The 22,795-nt window shown below is 35.0% G+C and overlaps 3 protein-coding genes across 3 annotated transcripts; 1 reads left to right on the top strand and 2 right to left on the bottom strand.

Annotated features, from left to right (window-relative positions):
- The first annotated feature begins 8,803 nt into the window (after positions 1 to 8,803).
- LOC102618630 (BTB/POZ domain-containing protein At5g03250) lies at positions 8,804 to 10,949 on the top strand. Its single transcript, XM_052443055.1, has 2 exons — positions 8,804 to 10,172; positions 10,253 to 10,949. Exons 1-2 carry the CDS (start codon positions 9,177 to 9,179, stop codon positions 10,772 to 10,774), a joined length of 1,518 nt encoding a protein of 505 aa, XP_052299015.1. The 5' UTR covers positions 8,804 to 9,176; the 3' UTR covers positions 10,775 to 10,949.
- A 242-nt stretch (positions 10,950 to 11,191) lies between these two features.
- Positions 11,192 to 13,617, bottom strand: LOC102618924 (laccase-11). Its single transcript, XM_006481776.3, has 6 exons — positions 13,469 to 13,617; positions 13,191 to 13,342; positions 12,864 to 13,108; positions 12,647 to 12,775; positions 11,631 to 12,554; positions 11,192 to 11,535 (listed from the first exon to the last, which is right to left on the bottom strand). Exons 1-6 carry the CDS (start codon positions 13,574 to 13,576, stop codon positions 11,405 to 11,407), a joined length of 1,689 nt encoding a protein of 562 aa, XP_006481839.1. The 5' UTR covers positions 13,577 to 13,617; the 3' UTR covers positions 11,192 to 11,404.
- Positions 13,618 to 15,442: 1,825 nt separating this feature from the next.
- On the bottom strand, positions 15,443 to 19,373 carry LOC102622373 (cytokinin riboside 5'-monophosphate phosphoribohydrolase LOG3). The gene is made up of 7 exons (XM_006481436.4): positions 19,054 to 19,373; positions 18,802 to 18,899; positions 18,649 to 18,679; positions 18,046 to 18,145; positions 16,619 to 16,689; positions 16,374 to 16,517; positions 15,443 to 15,788 (listed from the first exon to the last, which is right to left on the bottom strand). The coding sequence occupies exons 1-7, from the start codon at positions 19,171 to 19,173 to the stop codon at positions 15,690 to 15,692; spliced, it is 663 nt and encodes a 220-aa protein (XP_006481499.1). The 5' UTR covers positions 19,174 to 19,373; the 3' UTR covers positions 15,443 to 15,689.
- Positions 19,374 to 22,795: the final 3,422 nt, after the last annotated feature.

Below are 22,795 nucleotides of genomic sequence, written 5' to 3'. Positions count from 1 at the left end.
ATTTCAGCTCCAACCATGAATAAGCTCATTTAAATTCAAACAAAGATTAATCACAACGTTATCATTGAGCTTATAATCAAGAATACAATCTTCATTTAGTTAAAAACACATTCTTATTCTACTTATTCTCACATTTGGGCATTGATTTGTAATCATATATTTTGTGTGAGAGAAAAATAAATTTGTAATATTTGTTTAAGTGATTGTAAGTGTTGTGATACACTTGGGTTAAGAAATTGAGAATAATCTCTTGGTGTAAAGGTTGATTCACCTTAGAAGTCAATGTAAGTGTTCTTAAAGCCTTGAAGGGTTAACTAGTGGAATCCTCAAAACCAGTGTGCTTGGAGGCGTGGACGTAGGCGAGGTTGGCCGAACCACGTAAAAATCTCTGTGTTTGAATCTCTCTTCCCTTTTCTTTTTATATTTTGATTGATTTATTTATTATTGCTTTAATTTGTTTTAAGATTTGCTTCTAGATTCAATTTGATATTCCATAATTTTTAGAAACCCAGTTCACCCCCTCTCTTGGGTTGCTTAGATATTATTTCATTTCATTCCAGAACTTATCTTCAAGATTTTGCCAAAAATTACATCTAGATGCAGTAAATAGTTCAAGCCTTCAAAGCTAAAAAAAAAATATAAATGGAGGCATAAATCGAGAAAGAACCTTAAAATTATGTATATAATAACTTAAAATCAACCTAAACAAGAAAAATAAATCAACACCCACATGCATTTGCATTTATGCTACCCAAATTTACCCCACATGTATTCTTTTTCCATATACTTTCATCATGAAGAATAAGCAAATTGTGAGGTACAATTTTTACACTTAAATATAATAGAATTTATTTTTAGCTAACAAGCTCCCTTAAGTATTAAAATAATAATAATATAAAATATTTAATTCTAAGAAATGATGATATAAGCAATGACATAAGAAATGACATAAGTGATGATGTAAGATAAGTTTGTAGAAAAAGTTAAGAATTCTAAAATTTGGTAAGTTATTTATGAAGCTTAATCTCAACCATTGATCAAGATTTATGGTGGCAAAATCCTAGCCATTCATTAGCTTTAAGAAATCCTATAAGTATCCCTTACCCCCTTTCATTTTCAATCCAACCTACAAATTTCATTTTCTTCTATTCTAAGCCATAATATCAAGTGTAGAGAAATTCTTAATTTAGAAAGGTCTAGAGAAGTCAAGGTCAAGAGGTAAGTAATACTTCAACAGCAATGTAAGGATAAAATTCTTTTCATACTTAACTTCAGTTTTAACCAGTCCTTTATGTTGTGATGGCTATTATGATGTGATTAGTTATAATCTAAATTCTTATATGGTCAGCTATGTCGCCTACTCTATGATACTTAATTACATTATGGTTGGCTCTACCACCTAATCTATGTTACTTAGTTACGTTACGGTCGGCTCTGCTGCCTAAGCTATGATACTTAATTATGTTATGGTCGACTCTACCACTTAATCTATGATACTTAGTTATGTTATTGTCGGCTCTGCCGCCTAATCTGTGATACTTATATTTAATTATGCTATGGTCGGCTATGTCGCCTGTATTAAAGAATCGTGTTCTTAAATAGTGTTGTGTGTTGATTCTGTTATGCATCTAGGAACTTCAAATGTTACGATATAAGTTGCATTAGATACATGCATATCATGGATTACATTATGAAGAATATATTTTCAGAAAATGAATTTATGAAAAATAGGTGGTTGTACTACCAGGTGACAAAATTTCTAAGGAGGGCAAGCCCTCAAAGCTAAGTAAAATGAAATCTTTTGGGGACGGCAATACATAACGCTCAAAAGATCAACTAATAAGGCCCAAGGGCATATTGTTTAAAGAGTAAAAGTGCCAACCTTGTAGTGCAACATACTTAGGGCCCTAATGAAGTTATTTTGTATTTTCAAAGTTTCTTTTAAAAGCTTAATATGATCATCAATATGTATAATAAGTTATACATGCATCCAAGTGTTATCTTATTGGGCATTAGCTCATAAAGTCCTTACTTTGCAGGTAACGATAAGTAGGGCACGCTGGCGCCAAGTCCTAGCCAAGACGAAGTACATATGGGCATAACAGACCTTGAGATTTTATGATAGGCTCAGCTTTATTTTAATAAAAAAATAAATATCTTAGTTTTATGTAATAATCAAGTTTTGAAATAAACTATGAAATCTCTGTATGACTTTTACTTTATGTAAAAAAGTTTTGTTTATAGCGTTAAACTTTTAGAATTCGTATTTATATTAAAAGCAACCATTTTTTAAACATTTTTAAATAAATATTTTAGTGGAGTGTTACACAAATGAAGAATTGTGGGCAAAAAAGGTTAAATAATTGGACTAATCCATGTTGGGGCTATGTCTTATTGGTACTTTTGGTTGAATTTCCAAGTGTTTATTGACCCTCAACATCTCAATTACTGGTACAAATCTCTTCCCTTTCATAATTGAATAAATTAGCACAAAATCTCACAATATTATATCCAATTCAAAGATTGCCTATTCAAAATAGATTGAGAAAAATGCATCATATTTGCTAATTAAAATTTCAAAAATTTCATAAAATTGAACCATAGAAACTAAAGCCGAAATTCATACCTTCGATTTTAAGCAACAATAGGGTATGGGTTAGTGCCCAGTTAGGGTTTGGCTAGAGCTTGTTCACTGATGTCTGGTGATTACGATGGTGTGCCTGATCGCTGGTGATTCATATTGCTAGTGAAAAAGCAATGACAACAAGCGTCATTTGGTGTTTAAGCTACTATTCCGACAACGGAATGATAACTATGGCAGGTGGGCTTGATCTCGAATTCTTGAAATCTTATGATGAGCTCAATTGGTGGTGACGGCTAATCGTGCAACTGCTTATAGTGGTGGTAGTAGGGGTTTCAGCACTGATATTGAGTGTTGAGTGTTCGGTGGTAGCCATAGTATCTTAAAGCTTAGTGCCGACACTAGAAATTTGATTGATAAAGTATGGGTTTGACCTAGGGTTTTTAATTTAAGACAGTGAGGTGGTGAGGATAAGTGTGTAAATGGAGTTAGAAAATTTTTGGGTGTTTTAATCTAACACTATCTAAACACATCGTTTGTTTTTTCTTTTTTAATATTTAGTTACTGTAAAATGCAACACTTTGATTTTTTAATAAATATAATAATTTAAAATTTAATCAAATATGGTCAATCATAGATTTCTATCATAAATTTCTTGATAGAAATAATTTCTATCACCATTCTATCGTACATTTATGATAGAAAATAATTTTATCATAAGTCTATCGTTAATTCTTCATGGACAGTAATTCTATCATGAATCCAACATTAATCCTTGATATACATGTAATTCTATCACAAGTCCTTCACAGTTTTATGACATGAGCCATTTTGTCTAAAATCTGTCATAAAGTACCTGTCATCTATTGCCAGTTTTCTTGCAGTGTTAAAATGTTTCAGAATTTTGAAAGGTTCCTCTAGGCCTGCGACGTGATCTTCCATTTTCTTATTTTTAACAAGTATGTCATCTACATAAACTTCCATATTCCTTCCAATCTGTCCAGCAAATATCTTGTTGACCAACCTTTGATAGGTTGCTCTAGCATTTTTCAACCCAAAAGGCATTACATTAGAACATTATAAACCTTTATTTGTAATGAATGATGTTTTCTCCTTACCTGAATGATGCATTTAAATTTTGTTGTAACCCAAGTACACATCCATAAATATAAGTAATTTATGCCTTGTAGTTGCATCAATTAGCTGGTCGATTCTGGGTAAAGGAAAGCTGTCTTTGGAGCACGTTTTGTTCAAGTCAGTAAAGTCTATGCAAATCCTCCACTTTCCATTTGGTTTTTTAACCATTACTACATTAGCTAGCCAGGTAAGGTAATGCACTTCTCTAGTAAATCTTGCTTTTAGCAGCTTATCAACTTCCTTAGCAATTGCTTCATATCTTTCTAGATTAAAGGACCTCATTTTTTGCCGTATTGACATTCAATCGACGAGTTATTACTTCATTATTTATACCAGGCATGTCTTCATTGGACCATGTGAATACGTCAAAGGTCGCTCTAAGGAAACTTTTGATTTGTGCACGTAGTTCTGGAGTCAACATTTTTCCAACTATGGTGCACTTACTTTGATCTCTTTGTTACAGCTGGACAATGTCTAATTCTTCTACCGACGAACCCTTTTGCTCACCTTTTTCTTTCCTTAGGTCAAGCTTAATCTGTAGGTTTTCATGTATATTTATCCTACCTTTCAAAGTGTAGCGTAGCATCTTCTAGACTCCTCTTGATCAGCTCTCAAAACTCCAACTTCTCTTTCTGTTAGAAACTTTGTCATCAAATGGTAAGTTGAAGTTACTGCTCGGAACATGTTTAAAGCGGGTCTCCCCAAGATGACATTGTAAATCGACGGTGTTCCACTACTAAGAAATTTACCATCTTAGTAACTTGGTGGGATGGTTCCTCCATTATCACCGGCAACTCTATGCTACCCAAAGGGATCAAACATTCTCCCTTAAAACCAATTAAGGGTGTGCGTATTGGTTTTAATTTTTCTCTTCTTATCTCCATTTTACCAAACGCTGCTGCATACAGAATATCCACCGATCTTCCATTGTTTATCATAACTCTGTAGACTTTTATATTTTCCAAATTTATAGAGATGTCTAGGGCATCATCATGGGGCTGATGTATTCCTCTTGCCTCTTTTTCTGTAAATGTGATGGTGTTATCTATTACTTTGGCTTCTTTTTTAGGTCTGCTAGCTAAATTTACAAGGAAAACTCCTAGTGTATTTCTGGCCTCCTAATATGAACTTTTCGAGCCTTATTAGAATCTCTTCTACCTGCGGGCCGAATACGGTCCTTATGGGTGTGCAACTTGCAATGTCTTAGCCTTCTGCTCGCACGGTTGCAGATAGTGTTGTTTTCTATAGAGCATGGGATGACTCTTCGTCGTGTATTCTTCCACCATCTTTCCTTACAAATTCTTTAAGATATCCTCTTTGGATCAATGATTCTATTTCTTTCTTGAGATCAAAATAATCTTCTGTATTGCGACCATGATCTCGATGGTATTGGCAATATTTCCTTATTTCCCTTCGATTAGGCGTTGTCTTGATGTCCTTGAGCTTTCGCAGTAAATCTAAGTTTCTAATTTGCATTAGCACCTGCTCTCTAGGCAAATTAAGCAGTGTATACCTTGGAAACCTGCTCTGCGATATCCTTGGACCCTTGTTTTCTAGTCTACTTGTTTTTTTCTTTGTTTTCAATTTGTTCCTCATTCCTCTTCCTATTTTCTCCTACTCTTTGTGAGTCTGAATCAGCCCCCCTTTTTGCATTAGTTAACTCATCCACGTTAGAATACTTTTAGGCTCTTGATAACAACTCCGTGAAAGTTCTTGATGGGTTTTTTGCGAGTGACTAATGAAATTTTCTTGGTTGTAATCTGGCAATAATGGTTGTCAAGGCCCTGCATCACTATAGTTTTCTACTCTTACAACTTCTTTGTTGAAGCGAGTAATGTAATCTTTCAACGACTCATCTTACCATTGCTTAATCGACAGAAGATGAGTTGGTGGAAGCTGATGATCTCTGGCCCCAACAAATTGACTAACAAATATCTGACTTAGCTGGGAAAATGAGGAAATCGATCCCAGTCTTAACTTTTTGTACCACTTTCATACTGCTCCAGTAAGTGTCAGCGAGAATGCCCTACACATGGCTGCTCCTGATGCTCCTTGCAGCTCCATCCAAGATCTGTAAGTCTCTAAATGTTTTATTGGATCTCCTTCCCCTCCAGATAATTTTATCTAGGGCATCTTAAACTTTGGAGGAAGAGGTGTATCCACTATATCTTTAGTAAAGGGAGGTTCTATCTCCTCCATGTATGGTCCAACCAGAGTTTTTCTCAATATCATCTATTCTTTTCTTGAGCTTTCTTAACTCTGCCCCCAAGCCCACTGAGTCAGCACTAGACTTAACACCTTCACCCCATCTGGCTTGGATTTTAGACTGGCGTTTTTCATTCAATCTCTCCCGCAAGTCTCTAAAGTTCAATGCTTGTCGTAGATTGACTTTTTCATAATTAGCATGACTGGCATGGCTCCTAACTCATGAGCCATCTTGAGATCTTTCCCTTTCATGACCATGCTGATCATGATATTGGTGATGATGTTGTTGCTCCTCTACTAGCGGGGTAGATCCTTGATTCCTTTGATCATTTATACACTGGAGCACCAAATTCATGTTTTGTGTCAAATCAGCCACTTGCTGCACAACTGGTGGCTGCGGGTCCATATTGCTACGCTGCCTCCTTGGGGGACTTGGGACCCATGGTAGCCCATGGTTGCGATGGCTGTGCTGGCTTCGCTGGCTCATGATTTTGAGTTGAGTGGCTTTTGTTTGCAATTAATTATATACTCCCCACAAATGACGCCAATTTGTTGACGCTAATTTTTGGTCAACCGACAAAATTGAATAAAGGGGACCATATAAAGAATAAAACACGAAGGATTTATGTGTTTCAATACTTGACCTACGTCCACGAGAGTCAAGAGAGCAAATTCCACTATTGAATAATGATTACAACGTTATTTTTCTTTCTTGCTACTTAGCCTTTTAATTTTTTTTTTCGCTTGTCCTCTATACCTCTAGAGCTCTCTATTTTTAATACAATTGTTTAGTATCCTCAGTCTTCACTAATTTCTTATTTCGGTCGACTTTTCTTACTTAAATAGAATTTCATTTGAAGTCTATTTTTGTCTCCTTCTCAAAGTGGGTTCTGAAACTTCTACATTAATTAGAATTATATTACGCTTTAATTCCCTTGTATCCTGCAGGCCATGTTTCCTTTTATTTTTTACTTTCTTGGTTCTTGGTGACTTTAATTATTTCTATTTCATGAGTTCATGCTCCATTTCATGTGTTCATGCTCCATGCTCCACTTTAATTAATTCTTTTTCATGCTCTCATGCTCTATGCTTCGTGGATTTGCATGATCATTTTTCTCTTCGACATCACACATAATTAAGAGGAATTCTAAAATACATAAGAGGTAATACAACCAACTAATGCATATATGACATGTATAATTTAATTTAATATAGCTATTTATATTATGATTTTTCAAAATAAATACATTTATGTCATAGCATTATTTGTTTGTTGTATGATTGAAATGGTATGTTAATATGTATTCTAAAATTTATCCGTAAATAAGCAGACATAAGCGAATGATCCGAAGCGTGAGAGAAAGTGAAGGTGATGACTCACAGTAGTCAAGTTGAACAAATCCACAATTAATCAAGTACCCCTTTAGAATTGGCTCTTTTCTCTCCTCCTTCAGATCTTGCTTTAGACTCGCTACACTTCACTTCTCTCTCTTTCTCTAACCCCTAACATTGACAAGTATTTCTCCTCCGCTATATTTCTACATTTTTTTTTCTTTTATTCACTTTTTGTTGCCCATTTCACTTTTACACTAAATTCATGGCACTTATGCAGTTGGGAACTAAATCCGAAGCATTTCATCGTGAAGGCCACAGTTGGTAATGCTTAATTTTTATCGTGGCAATGTGTGTATGATATGTTCATTTTTTTTTTTGATAAAAAATGCTAAACTGAATACTGACAGAATGCTGACAAAAATTAAAACAGGTCTGATTTACAGCTATTGTTATGGAGTTACATATTTTTCTGTCTAAATATCATTGCACCACTTGTATTTTTTTATTGACCAAGAAATTAGTTCGCAGTTCAATGATTTCTACCCGACACGTTTGGCTTTTGGCTTTTGGCATATAAGTTGACCGTTGTTATTGAGTTGTTCTGTTTATTTGAATAGAGTCGAAGCATGAAAATTGTGCTTAGGGATGGCAATGGGTAGGGGAAGGGAGGGGATTAATTTTTCCGTACCTATTCCTGATATTTTGTATATGTTCTTGTTTCCTTTCTGTTTCCGTTAAAATTACTTGAGAGAATTCGCATTTCCTCCCCGAATAATAACAAGGGATCCCCCGAGAGTCCTCGATCCCGAATAACGAATACATTTTTTTTTTCGATTTTGAGTTAATTATATTAAAATAAAAAATTCAAATAAAAGTAAAGTTTGAAATATATCTTACATTAACATTTATCCATTACAAAAGTCACATACAAAATACAAATTATCAAAATAATTATATTTGTCAATCTTCATAATCCTACAATAAAAAGAAAAAGAATTTACTTTTATATCGACAATAAAATAAATGAAATAAATGTAGATACTTAATTACTATTTTTAATAAAATAAAACTAAAACAAAAATAAAATTTTTGAGCTAATAGAATTTACCCGACCTTTTTGATGTCTTAAATAAAAATTTATGACTTTAATTAGTTAATTAGACCTAAAAGTTTAATATAAATATTTTGATATTTGTTATTTTTACCAATATTTATAATTTTATAATATAATTCAAATTTTATTATTTATTTACTAGTAATTTTAAAAAAATTAAAATTAAAATTAAAATAGAGGAATGGGGAGGGGATGGAAAGTCCACCTCATCCTCGTCCCTTTCCAGAATAAAAAATTCGGTACAACAATTTTTCCATCTTTTTCTCGAATAAAAATTCGGGTATAGAATTATTCTCGTACCCTCCCCGAATAGAGAAAATCCCTGAAGATACTTGTACCCGTGGAAATTTTTATCATCCCTAATTGTGCTTGTTAAGAAGGATTGTTCAGTAACGCCATGAATCTTATTAATGTCTGCTTTTGCTTTCAGGCTTTGTACAAGTGGACTTCCAAGTGATGTAACCATTGAAGTTGGGGAGATGTCTTTCCATCTCCACAAGGTGCAATTAATATAATTGTTTTGTATTAATTTCTTTTTCTCTCTTTTTTTTTTAATTTCTGATTTAATGGTTTTTTTTTTTTTGGTACATGATGTAGTTTCCATTGCTCTCGAAAAGTGGGCTTCTGGAGAAGCTTATTGAAGAGTTCTGCAGCGGGGACAGATCAGTTTGTGTCTTAAAACTCGATGGCATACCTGGTGGTGCCAAATCATTTGAGCTCGTAATAAAATTTTGCTATGGTGTCAAAATAGAGCTCACCGCTTTGAATGCAGTCGGTCTTAGATGTGCAGCGGAGTACCTCCACATGACCGATGACTATGGAGAAGGAAATCTCATAACTCAAACGGAGGCCTTCCTCAATGATGTCTTCAGCGACTGGGCGGATGCAATCAAAGCTCTCGAAACTTGTCAACAAGTTCTCCCCTATGCCCAAGACCTTCATGTAGTCTCAAGGTGCATTGATTCATTGGCAATGAAAGCTTGCGCAGACCCAAATTTATTCAATTGGCCTGCGTCTGAATGCAACAATACGCAGAAAATCAGCATATGGAATGGAATATCAACTGCTACTAAGCCAAAATCCACAGGAGATGATTGGTGGTTCGGGGATGTGTCATCGCTTAGCTTTCCTCTTTATAAACTATTTATTTTTGCTCTTGAGTCAAGAAGCATGAAGCCTGAGAAAATCGCTGCATCTCTTATGTGTTACGCAAACAGATATATCCCCTTGATGAATAGGCAATCGAGCTTCAGTAGCGGTACGAATTATGCCAATCCAGGGGCAAGTATTTCCTCCCTGTCCGAGGCTGAACAGAGGGCTTTACTTGAAGAGATTGTTGACTTACTTCCTAATAAAAGGGAAGTCACATCCACCCACCTTTTGCTCAAGTTGCTTCGTGCTGCAATGGTCTTACATGCAAGTCCATCCTGTAAAGAGAATTTGGAGAAGAGGGTGGGAGCCCAGTTGGACCAAGCTTCTCTTGTAGATCTTCTCATTCCTAATATGGGCTACATTGACACCCTTTATGATATTGATTGTGTCCAGAGGATTCTAGATCATTTCATGTCCGTAAACCTACATTCTTCTCATTGCATAATTGAAGAGGGTCAACCGTTAAGTGGATCTGGTTCACTTACACCTATGACAATGGTGGCTACTTTGATGGATGGGTATCTTGCGGAAGTGGCACCGGATGTTAATTTGAAGCCCCTGAAATTCGAGACTCTTGCTTCAGTAATCCCTGATTATGCTAGGCCAAATGATGATGGAATATACCATGCAATTGATATTTACTTGAAGGTAATGTAACTTTGAATGTGTGTTAAGTCCAAATAACAAAGCCTCTTTTTGATTTTATAATCTGCATTTCAACATTTCAGGCACATCCTTGGATGACAGATTGTGAGAAGGAGCAACTCTGCAGACTGATGGACTGCCAGAAGCTTTCGTTGGATGCCAGTAGTCATGCAGCTCAGAATGAGAGGCTACCACTCCGTGTAATTGTCCAAGTGCTATTCTTCGAGCAGCTTCGCCTCCGTACTTCAATCTCCAGCTGGTTCTTCGTTGACAATGTTGAGAGCTCGCGAAATCCTAGCGGAAACCTTGGACTCCCCAAAATTGATGGGTCTCGTCAAATGGTCCCTGTGCAAGACCGAGTTAAGGGTGATGGCGGCATGAAGGAGCGTGTGTCAGAGCTTGAAAAGGAGTATTTCAGCATGAAAGAAGCGCTTCAAAAGATTGTGATGACAAAGAAAAGTTGGAAGACGTTTGCCAAAAGATTAGTTTCTAAACAAAAGTCTCAGCTTTGCAATCCAAAAGAATCAAAGCGCTGCAGTTTAAAGGAACAAGCATTTTCTGGGAATGGAAAACAAAATCACAATAATGCTGAGGTGGTTCATTAAGTTCTTAAACTCAACTAACTGGGTAACAGTTAGTTAAGATGATTGTCAATTTACTGTATGTATATCATAGAATTTAGACTCTAATATTCATTAGTTAATTTTTCTCAATAACTTTCAAATGCAAAGGATGATGCATTCTTCTAACATATGAGCCATTTCTATTGAATGTTCATGAAAGTAATTATGTCCCCAAATTTCAAGTGTCTTTGGACAGGCATTTTTTTAGTCATTCCGAGGCTTTCAGTTCAATAACAATCGCTGCTTCTTGAAGGCTTATGCTTAGATTTTTCTGGAAAACCACAATAAATAAAGTTTTTCTTAGATTTTTCTGGAAGTTCTGATAAAACCACAATGAATAAAGTTTTTCTCCTAAATTCATGGATAGAATCGCAGAATAAACACCAAAGATATCTTGATTGAACACTTTATTACATACTGAAGTTTCTTGTAACTCAAGGAACAACCTCATGAGGCAGAGCATTTAGAAGTAAGGGAAATTCCCTTCCAAAAGAATCATCTGCAAGTTCTGCAGAACATCAATAAATATGTAAATTAAAAGTAAAAAATGAAAACTGGGTGATAGCTTGAAGATCTATTCAGGTCCGGGAAGTATATCATTTGCCACCAAATTTAGCAGGGTGGAAGGTCCTTGGGCGGCGGTACAATGGATTGATCTGGGGACTTCCCATTCTCAACAACAAAAGCCATTTTTAATCCCCACATGGTGTGCAGTTCCAGGTGACAATGCATAAACCAAACGCCTACAAATATATCACGCACTTGGTATTAGTTTCATAAACCTACATGTGTAAATCAATTTGCGAATGGCATTGTTTTTTTTAAAGATGAAAGTAACCTGGATTATCAGCTCTGAATCTTATAGCAGTCCATCCTCCAGTCGGAACTCCAACTGTATTTCTTTCAGGAGGATCAACTAAATTGAACTTGGCCGGGTCTTTCTTGGGATCAAAGTTGCCAATCCCACTTCCCACAACAAAGAAATTGTAACCATGAAGATGAAATGGGTGTGACTCAACTGTGAGCAGATTGGTATCCTGCAACACTAGTTCAATAGTGGAATTGAAAGCTACTTTACTGAGCCTTGTTCCGAGTGAAGTGCCAAGGTTGGCTGTGAGTGGTGCACCCGTATAGTTGAACGGAACAGGAGGGCGGTCGGGGAAGTCAGTTCTGAAAACTCCCGAGATGTTGAAATAATGAGCCTGCAAGAGTCCAATTTTTGGCATCACAAAGGTTATGTTGTTCAGTGAAGCAGTGAGCTGTGTACCATTTTGGCAAGAGGGACATGGGTTTTGTCCTAGACCAATTGTGTAGAAAAGATGTCGATCAACACGAAGAGGGACATTTGCAGGATATTGTGGGGTGTTTAAACTCCTAAGGTTACTGCTGTAGTTCAATGCAAAGTTGGTGTCACTGGGAGCAGGCAGACTGGGCAAGGTTGGTAGAACTGTGTTCGGGATGCCTTTATACTGCAGAATGGCTGTGACAGTTTTGTTGTCTACAGGAATTGGCGCATCCATGAAAGGCCTGGCAGCCATGAAGTATCGGCTTGGGGATTGGTCAGCTTTCACAAGAACATTTGTAGTTTGACCTGGAGCAATTAGAATAGCCTGAGTTGTAAAAGGTTTGGTGTAGACTGCATCAATCTCTACAACAGTCATGTTATGACCGGCAATGGCAAAGAAGAGCTCATCATTGAGTGCAGCATTGACAATCCTTAGAAGGTATGTTTTTCCGGACTCAACCTCCATGGCAAAAGTATCTAAAAAGAGAAATGGAAAAAGCTAGATTGAAGAATGATATGCAGAACTCTTCTCTCAGTAAAGCTTTAGTTTGAAGTTTAAGGTGATTTACGTTTCTCAGAGCAAGGGAAGAGTGGCCCTGATTTGCCATTGATAGTATGAGCATCTGAGGTTTGTGGTGGCAAGCCCAACTTATTACCTTGGTTTACAATTGTTTCAACGTCAGAATTCCACCATTCCCCTGCATATATATGATAAGAACTTTGCGTGATAATCTTTATTGCCTTTAAAACTTTTAAGTCCTAAAGTAACCAAGGTTTATTACCGACCTAGGATTATATTAGTTTCTTGATAAGGTTGAGGAAATGGAAACGACGTTCCTTCTTTTGGCATTATAACAACAGCTCCATAAACTGTTGCCCTGAGCCACAAAATATGAGCATGCCACCACAACGTTCCTCGTTGTCCTGTGACGTTGAAATCGTAAGTATAACTGTTTCCAGTCTTGATGGGGCACTGTGTTATATACGCTGGTCCATCAGCCCAACCATTGCGATATTGCTTCAAGCCATGCCTATATTCAAAAGGAAGACCGGCAGCCTTGCTCAGTGTTTAGTAATGCATGCAAGACTTGTGATTGCATAATTGATGCATACCAATGGATAGACATGTTATATTGTGCATCGTTTGTGACATTGATGAGAACTCGATCTCCTTCTCTAATATAGATAGTAGGTCCTGGAAACATTCCATTGACAGTAACAATTGGTTTGGAATTGCATAACCTGCTCACATTGTTGACTTGAACCTGATCATCACCCCAAAACAAGAAAAAAAAAACGTTTAAACCAAGAAACTGATTAAGTAGCTATAGTTATATTGATCATGAAGAAAACCAATGAGGAAAAATGCAATTTAACACATTAATACATACATCAAACTGATACTTCTTTACTGCTGCATCAGCTGGAAACGAAAGGAACCCCAGAAAGCAAAAGATTGTCAAGAGCAAAACCAAGTGGCGAGGGTGCTGTATTGCCATTTTCTGCTTGTGTTAGTTAAAAAAATGGTACCTGTTTAGGATTGGACTTTTGCTGAAAGTGTTAAGTGAATGCAAAAGAAGAAGAAATGAGTGGTACTTATAGTGATCGAAAAATTGGAAGGTAGGTTAATGGGTTGTTAGTTCAGAGTTGGCAGCATAGTTTCATTTGGTAAAGCAAACTGGGAGGGCTAAACAAAGCTTGGAAGCAACTGTTAAAAGAAGTTGAGACATCCATGTACTATCTGTTAACAACATATATACATAAAGATATTAATATTATAGAGTACCTTGAAAGGTGATAGTATTATGACCATGTTCATTTTATAATATGTTTTTAAAGTGGTAACTCAAAAAGTTGCTTTGCAGGAACATCTTGCTTAGCTCTGGTTTGCCTTTGGGGTTTTAAGTATGTTGGTGAGGGAAAGAGACTGATATTCTTCACTTCAGTCAAATAAAAAAAGCTACGGAATGAACATTAACTGATCCATGCAGCACAGTTTAACAATAGACGTTAACTAAGAACAGTCTTTTTTTTTTTTTTGGTTATAATTAGAAATCGACTAGTACTATTTCAGAAATCTACTCCCACTAACAGCATTAAAAAAAAAAAAAATCTTTACTTTATTCTATATTTTTGTAGAAAGAGAAAAGAATCTCTCGGTGAAGATGGGAACCAAAGTCTTGAACGTTATTGAAAGAACCAACCTACAACTAGCCTGCCAGTCCAATGGCAGCTAACACCAGTCTTAGAGTTTGACAACAGAGCTTGCTACATTAAGCCCAGGAGTCTCCATATGCTGGGACTGGGCTTGATGACGCCATCAAAAGCCCATTTGCAAACTGTAATGGGGTTCTCATGGGTCAAATTGTGGGGCGCAACATACTTGTCAAGATTCAAGCAATGGGACGCTACGAGGACTACTTCTAGACCAATTCCAAGCCTAAGGCTTAGAGCCATAGGCTGGTGGAAGAACGATTTCAAAAGCACTTTTCATTGTCAGAGTTGAGCAATCTATTGCTGAAAATTGCAAGTGTTTTATGCACAGAAACATAAAGCTTTTGCTGAAAACTGCTATATTCCAGGAGGTAATGGCAACTTTAAAGTAATTAAAATGAATGCGTTTAGACATGGATGATTAAGTTGAATCAGTTTATAAAAGCGGTTTCCGTTTCTTCCCTCTCCCATGCTTCAACTTTCAACGTCACTTCAATTACATTCTTTTTACAACTCTTTCTCTTACATCATTAGCATGCAGCCTTCATTACACCTGTCGATACCCCATTCGTCGGACGGTAAAGGGGTTCACATATTCTTTGAAGAAGCACAATTAGAGGCCCCCTTTTTGTTCTTTTCAATTCAAAATCATCTGGTCCCCCGCAGTTATCTGTTGTTGGGATATTACTACTGTCTGCTGATCATAACTCAAAACATCAACAGCAAACAGACATGTTTGTTACAAGACAGGACCATTCTTTCTTCTCTTAACTAATGAGGCTTTGGTCCCTTTCATAATTGAGCGGTTCAGGATTCTCTTATGATCTGATCATGTACTAAATAAATAACTCAATTGTTGATTGTAGTTAATGAATAAAAAAATAAAGAAGTTAAATTTTACTCATACACTATCATTAAAAGACACATGATAGAAATCTTTAAAAATTTAATAGAGATCAGATTAGGAGAAGATCTTATTCGCAAGTTGTTTTCTACTTTTCCATAAATAGTTCAATGCTCGTGGTAAACATTTGACTTGTCAAGAGTTATAACTTATATGTCAATCATAGAGAATATAGTGGATTAAATTTTTTTTCAATAAGCTCAACAAACAAAGACAAAGTAATAGAAAGAAACTAAAAATTGGTGAAACATATAACTTAAATTAACATTATAAAGGGGAATGTTCATCAGCCTCTAATACTTACAACTTAATTAAAACCAAATTTCCAAATATAGGGAACGTTGAAGCTTCACATACTAGGTTAATAGGCGGTAATTTACAAAAAGAGCTCCCCAACTTCCAAAATATAGAATTCTTCAAATTAATTAGAATCTTCCCAACTCCTAGATATTATATTTAGAATTTAGAACTCTCTCAATGCTGCAGTCATAAAATTATCTAGAGATGTTAATATCATAATCTTGAGTATAGCCAAGCTGCTCCATCTCCCAATTCAACTTTGAAGCAACTCTTTCATGGCAGGGAACATACTCCTACAGGAACAACAAAGTAAACATGAGGGGAAAAAGAAAAAGAAAAACATTATATCCACTCTAGGAAGACAGTATGTTTAAACGTTAATTATCCCACGGATGATTGTGACAAGTGCATATAACCCTTCAAAGCTTTGGTACTTTTTGGGACTGGTACATATTCTTCCTTCTTTGAAGATTATTGATAATACAAGTCTGTATATAAGCCCAACCCGAACCCACAATTAAGGCCCAATATAGAAGCCTATAATTAAAGGCAAACAATAAAATTAAATAAACTCCAACAGCTACGTGCTCTGTGTTAAGGATGAAAAAATGATATGTCGGCCAACTCAACTAAAGAATTATTAACATAATTTATCTCTTGCGATGACAAATATATCTCAATCAAACTATTTTGCAACGCTATGTGAAGTTAATTTTTATAGAGAATTGTTTCATCATGAAGCATAGTGGCTATTTTCAGACTTTAGAAGGCTAAAGCAGAAACAAAGCGAAGGAACAGAGCATGGTCCTGAAACCCAACAACACTTTTTTAGATAATATTGAAGATAAGCAGACATGGAATGATTTCTCTCATTATACCTCCAATTTCTTGACTAACTCCTTGACTGTTGGAGCAGAAACAATGATTTGGCGTGCACTTGGACTAATAAACCCCTCTTCCACAGCTTTGTCAATAAATGAGAGCAAGGAGTTGTAGTATCCATCAACATTGAGCAAACCCACCTGCAAAAAAGGAAGAGGAGTAACATCATTAGAGCTCCATAAATCAAGTAAAAAGTAATAGCCGTAAGCAGGTATTATAAAAGGCAAAAGCAAAAACATACTGGTTTGTCATGAATCCCAAGTTGAGCCCAGGTAATCACTTCAAGTAGTTCTTCTAGAGTCCCATAACCACCTGCATGTCATATTATTACATGAGACCTTTTCACATCAATATTTCATTTGAATCATGTGATGTGACCATTTCTTTTTCCAACTGTCAACATGTTTGTGTCCCTTGAAATGGTAATGTAAAACTGAAATCCAGACACAACAGTTTGTACTATGATTATTGTCACCAATGGTTGAGAGAGGAGAAAAAGAAAAGAAGTAGAAAAGTTAAAACAAACCCATCATTTTGACTACTTACGTATAATCTCATAGCAGAAAGAAGAGACATCCTCCAGTATTAATCATTAACTCCTCAGGCTATAAGATGTAAGGGTTATTACAGTCCACTTCAATTACTATTTCTTTTTCTTTTTTTCTTTTTTTAAAGCTTCTGATGGGAAAGAGAAATCTTACCATTAAATACTAATTTTCATCCTTTATTATTACTCGAAGTCGAGCGACTGCGGACACCAAGCACTTCAGCTACTGCTCATACGATTTTTACCATAAACCACAAGTGTTTGATGACTATTTAGCCCATGCGTTTTGTGCTCACATTCCAAAGCATGACATTTATTGTTCCCATCTCTTGTTAAAACAGGGGCATAATCTTCTGTTCTACGATTCCCTTCAGGTCATAAATCATATTGTCCCTATACTAACATATTATATATATTTAGTATTTACTATCTTTTTCTCGATGTCTCTCTTAAAAGCTATGGCTCGAAAGAAGGTCCCCATGAAAAATAAAATGACTGCTATACCCTGGCAGCTCCTCCCATCTTTCAAAATTGTCAAAACTCAGGATTCAAGACAATAATTAGTCCTGAATGTCGGCCCTAAATGAAGAAGGGGGAAAAAAAGAATGGTCCTTGAAAAGCAGTGCACATGATTTCCTGTTAGGTGAAGAAGCCAGTTGGCAAAAACTATTTGATGAAAGTTTTATGAATGTCTTTTACTCCTAATGCGGTAGGGAAAAACAAACTTGATACAGTAACAAGACAAGCTATAGGACTACGTTAGACAATAAAGCATATTGACCTCAGAAGCTCTAATTTTCAGTGTTAGATGTTGATGGGTCAAGAAGGGTTGCTCTCGAATCATGATTCTTGGGGCCAGTGACACAAGTTTTTTTTAAAAAAAAAAACATGACATTTTAATGATTAATACAGATGCTCTCACAACGTTAACAATACAATACCACATGGTGCTGAATATTGACTTGCATGTGGTAACAGAGATAAAACAAACAATGAAACTCAGTTATCCACTTGAATCAATGCAAATAGTAAAGGAAAGGCACCTGATGGCATATAAGTTTTCTTAATTTGCCTAAGCATTTTGGTGTAAGTGGGAAATTTGGCAGGGGCTTATCACTAACCTGGCAAGGCAATAAAGGCATCTGAATGCTTAGCCATCTCGGCCTTTCTTTGATGCATATCTGCAACTGCTTTAACTTCCCCTACTGTTTCACCAGTTAACTACAAAGGACACAGAAAAGTAGTCAATGAAGAGATTGAAAATTGGAATACTGAGAAGTTTGGAGTGTTGTGTTGTGCAATAAAGAAATGATGAGTTTTGCAGGCATTGACTGATCAAAGACTTCAAAAGTTTTTTTTTTTTTTTAAAGCTAAATGAGAGATAAAAAAGAAAGGATAATAACATAAATCAAATGGATAAGAATTCAGTACTAATTAAGTTTGCGCTGAACATTGAATTAATGGTTCAAATTTGAGTGTTCAAGATACGTCGTCCTCACACTTAAATCCTGACCGTTGATTCATTAAAAAAAAAAAATAGCCGGTGTGCAACTAGCATAGTGGATCATGCTATGAAAATGTAAAAGCCATCAATGGTGGAAGGAGAGAGAGAGGGAAAATAAAAAGAAAATCTCTGTAGGGATTGTATTTGTTTTCTTTTGCTTTTGTTTTTAATATAACAGGAAAAAGTTTGAAGACTTTTTGAAGATATAGAACAAACATACCTCTCGAGGCATGAGCGTCTTGGGAATAACTCTGCAAAAAACAAAGAGACAATAACATGACCATTAAAAAAAAAAAAAAATTCAATCACGGCAACAAAAACAACAAACCCAACTCACTGATTTTGTTTCATAATAGGCTTGCTTAATGCTTACCCAATAACATGGCGACCCCCATCATGAACTGCTTGTGATACCAAACCCATCAAACCAATGCTACCACCTCCATACACAAGGTCAATGTTCCTAGACACCTGCAACAGAACACACAGTAAGTCACCCCATTGCTTGCAGTAGAAACTTTCAGTAGATTTCAGACCAAAACCCATCTCAGGTTTCTAGCACATTTATGAATAAAATTGAAACAAAGCATTTAAAATGAAGTGATCGTCGGCATGAAAAAATTACCAATTCCTTGCCAAGCTCAATCGCAGCATCCTGGTAGCTACTCTTCTTGCCTTGGCTACTCCCACAAAAAACACAAATCCTCTTAAACTTTGAAAGCTGCACTTCACTTTGTACCTCCATTTACTGTTACTCTTTAACTACTTATGTTCTGGAAAGGGCTCTAAAATACAAGAATATGCTGTGCCTCTATGCTTGCTAATATCCTATGCGTTTGTCACAGGCATAAAAATAAGTGCATATCACACTCTAACACTAACTAGCTCTAGTGCCCCCCCCTTTAATTGCTTTTTCTTGATTGTCTCTCTCTTTCTGACTTTGTTGTGTGCATTTACTTCTCTTCTCTTCCTTCGTTATTTATAAACTTTGTCGCACGTGAGTGCCTTGAGCACGCTTCCAATTGCAACACAAACCCACACATACAGCTAACGTTGGCGCGCAGAGACCTGGACGGCTGGACCACTTTCTTTCTTTCTCTTTTTTTCCCCCCCAAAAATAAACAAAATTAATTAAGTTGAATTAATAAATTCCCTTGACTATTCTTTTAAATACAATAAAGAAATCATGGGATGATCTTGCAGTATGGCTTTGTTGTGACGTAATTTAGTTATTTAGGTTCAGAACAAGTTACAATTATGCAATTGTAAATTTACCAGGAGCTAATTTAGTTATTTAGGTTCAGAACAAGTTACAATTATGCTTTTGTAAATTTACCAGGAGCTACAGTTGTGTGTCCGATTGATTAGAGTAAATAATTTGGTTAATTTAATTACCCAGCAACCAAACTTTGTTTCTCATGGAGGCACATACATACACTATTTAAATGGATCCTGTATGGAAAGGACAATTAGGATATTCTTCAATACTTCGGGAGTGCAGAATCTTTAGAATCTATTTTTTTTTTTGTTGAATTACACGAGACTATTGTTCAGATTTTATCCTTAGATTAGAGATGTCCACTCTAATATTCGAGAAACGTTCATTTCACTTACATTTCGAAAAGAAGAAATGTGTATTCAATCAAATTGAGAAATAAAATTAAACGCCTACAATGCGTTGTGGGTAGAGCTAGCAAAATTTGACACGACCCGATTACTCGACACGAACACGACACTAATAAATGGATATGAGTCGTCGAATTTAACACGATTATTAAATGGGTCGGGTCTAGGTCAACATGATTTTTTTCCGTGTCGGGTTAGGGTTAAAATTCTTGACCCATTTACCCGATCAATGACCCGATTATATTTTCTATTTTAAAATCATTTACAGATTCTTGTCATCAAAACTCAAATATTAGAGATGATTTTTTTTATTCTTTAAAAAGATGAATATAGACACAATATTTTATTTATAAAATTTTAAATACATTTAGAGCTTTAATAGTGTAAATGTATAAAATATTGGTAGACATGTATATTTTATAATATTGAAATATAATATTATTTACATATATATAATTAAAACTTCAATAGTGTGTGTAATATTTTAGTAGATATGTATATTTTATAATATTGATAAATTATGTATGTATGTATGGATGTATGGATGTATGGATGTATGTGCATACATATGTATGACAGAGTATAAATATTTGATGTAACTTTTGTTTAATATATAGACATTGCGCGGGTTATTGGGTAACCCGATTATTTTTTCATGTCAGGTTTGGGTCTCAATAATTTGACACGATTATTAAATGGGTCGGGTTTGAATCGACCTAAATTTGACACGATACGAAACTGACACGACGCGAACACGACCCGATGACCCGTTTTGCCAGCTCTAATTGTGGGGAATCAAACTCATGACCTTACAATTGTGAAAAATGGGTTCAGACCACTAGACTAAAGTTTAGCAGCTTTTTAGAATCTAAAAATTTATATTTTAATTAATAAACCCAATGGTTTAACTGCAAAGAAAATTGTTGACTCTGGTCTTTTCCATTAGGTTTATTTATTTTTTTTATTTTATAGTGCTTTTTGCCGAACTTTTAGATCAAAGACAAACAATTCTCTTTTTAGGAGATAAAATATCAAAAATGGACACACTGAGATGGGTAGAACTTTTTTAATCCTTTGTGACATGGGGCATGGCATAATTATTGGAATATTCATTTTACAATTTACTATACAAATTATATAAAATATATAAAATATTTTCTCATTCTGACCAAGTATGGAGCACAACATAATTAGTTAAAATAAAATTAATTTAAAACTAACTAACATATATAAATATATAGTGTATATAGATGATGATTGAATAAAAACATAAGTGGGTTCTGGTTCTATCACTTTGTGCCCTCACGGCTCATCCACCACTCTCTTACTTGGCAAACTTGTTGTTTGCATAGGAAACATTTTATTTTCATTGCACGCATCCCATTTTCTTCTCTCCAAGCATGCTGTCCCCAGCCCCATTTCCTCTTTCTTTTTATTTTTATTTTATTTTATAATGGCATTTGCCCTCTTCTCCACCAATCACTGATAACCCACAATTTTTAAGCCATTTTTTAACAAACCCATTTGCTAATTTCTTAACGGGTTTTTTTTTCCCTTTTGAATCTATTAACCCATTGTTGTTATTTTGTCCTTACTTCAGACGCCAGGATTGAGGAACTGAATCCATGCTCTTAAACTAATAATATTTTTAAGATAAGCACACATATATGGAGTGGCTTTCTAATCAGAAATCTTATTCATATTAAAATTAAAGATAAGTTAAAAGATAATGAAATATAGATTTTAATAAATTATAAAATAAAATATATTATATTAAAATTTATATATTTTTTATTTTTTACAGTATTTCTAACTTTTATATATATATATATATATATATGTATGTATGTATGTGTCCTCGATCCCCAAATTGGCGCTTTTCTAGCTGTTTTTACTTTGCTTAGTATAAATACTTTGTTTTGTCTGTCTAGTAATTCTTGCCCACTCCCTATGTTTGGAGATTATAAACTCATAATTACTATTGCGTAATAGGGGATTGATCTTATGCTAATAAAATAATTTTTCAGCTTCTGCATGCTTGCATGCGCATCTTAACCCATATGTTTGTTTTTTAGTGTCAATTTGCGTGTACATTTGAGTGCTCTCAAGTGTATGCCATTGTGTTCGCATTCACATTTTTGTTTAACCTTATTTTCAAATATTAATTACCCTTCAAAGTTAAAACAAATCAGAGATTGAGGAAATGCCCTTGATTCCTAATTGGGATGTATAATTATTTTTATTCTGAAAAAAAATTATATTTATTAGGGGATTATAATTATTTTTACGAAAGTAAAATCTCACTTGAATGAAACGATGTAAAATGATTAATTCCAGTGTAAAATAGAAGGTGAATGATACTTATATCTCTCTTAGAATTCCTTTTATGTATTTTTACTATCCTATTTATCTCCCGTGTCAAACTCACCGTTCAAGGGTAATTATGATATTTTCACAAGCAAATTAATTATTTGAGACCTCCACAAATTAAATTTAGTGGTGCTATTTGACCATTAAATTCTTTCTTACATCCTTTTTGCATTTAAATTTTATTGTAAAAATATAATTTGATCAATTACTTATTCGCACTTGTTCTCTCTTCCTTCATCTCCTCCCCTTATAAAAAATTTATTGAGATATATGAAGTAAGTATTGTATTTAAAAAAAGAAATTGCTCAAAAATTAAAAAAATTACCCTATTAGAATCTAAAACAAAATGAAAGGAACAATGTCCATCATGT

This window comes from Citrus sinensis, chromosome 6, assembly GCF_022201045.2.
Source record: "Citrus sinensis cultivar Valencia sweet orange chromosome 6, DVS_A1.0, whole genome shotgun sequence".
Classification (NCBI taxonomy): domain Eukaryota; kingdom Viridiplantae; phylum Streptophyta; class Magnoliopsida; order Sapindales; family Rutaceae; genus Citrus; species Citrus sinensis.
This window is presented reverse-complemented; position numbering and strand designations above follow the sequence as displayed.

Coding starts and splice junctions, on each gene's coding strand:
- LOC102618630 (XM_052443055.1), top strand. CDS start 9,177: ATGACCGATGACTATGGAGAAGGAAATCTCATAACTCAAACGGAGGCC. Junction 10,173..10,252: donor CAATTGATATTTACTTGAAG/GTAATGTAACTT, acceptor TCAACATTTCAG/GCACATCCTTGGATGACAGA.
- LOC102618924 (XM_006481776.3), bottom strand. CDS start 13,576: ATGGCAATACAGCACCCTCGCCACTTGGTTTTGCTCTTGACAATCTTT. Junction 12,776..12,863: donor AGAAACTAATATAATCCTAG/GTCGGTAATAAA, acceptor ATATATATGCAG/GGGAATGGTGGAATTCTGAC. Junction 11,536..11,630: donor ATTCAGAGCTGATAATCCAG/GTTACTTTCATC, acceptor ATATATTTGTAG/GCGTTTGGTTTATGCATTGT.
- LOC102622373 (XM_006481436.4), bottom strand. CDS start 19,173: ATGGAGGTACAAAGTGAAGTGCAGCTTTCAAAGTTTAAGAGGATTTGT. Junction 18,146..18,648: donor AGACGCTCATGCCTCGAGAG/GTATGTTTGTTC, acceptor TGTCCTTTGTAG/TTAACTGGTGAAACAGTAGG. Junction 15,789..16,373: donor AGTTAGTCAAGAAATTGGAG/GTATAATGAGAG, acceptor TTGTTCCTGTAG/GAGTATGTTCCCTGCCATGA.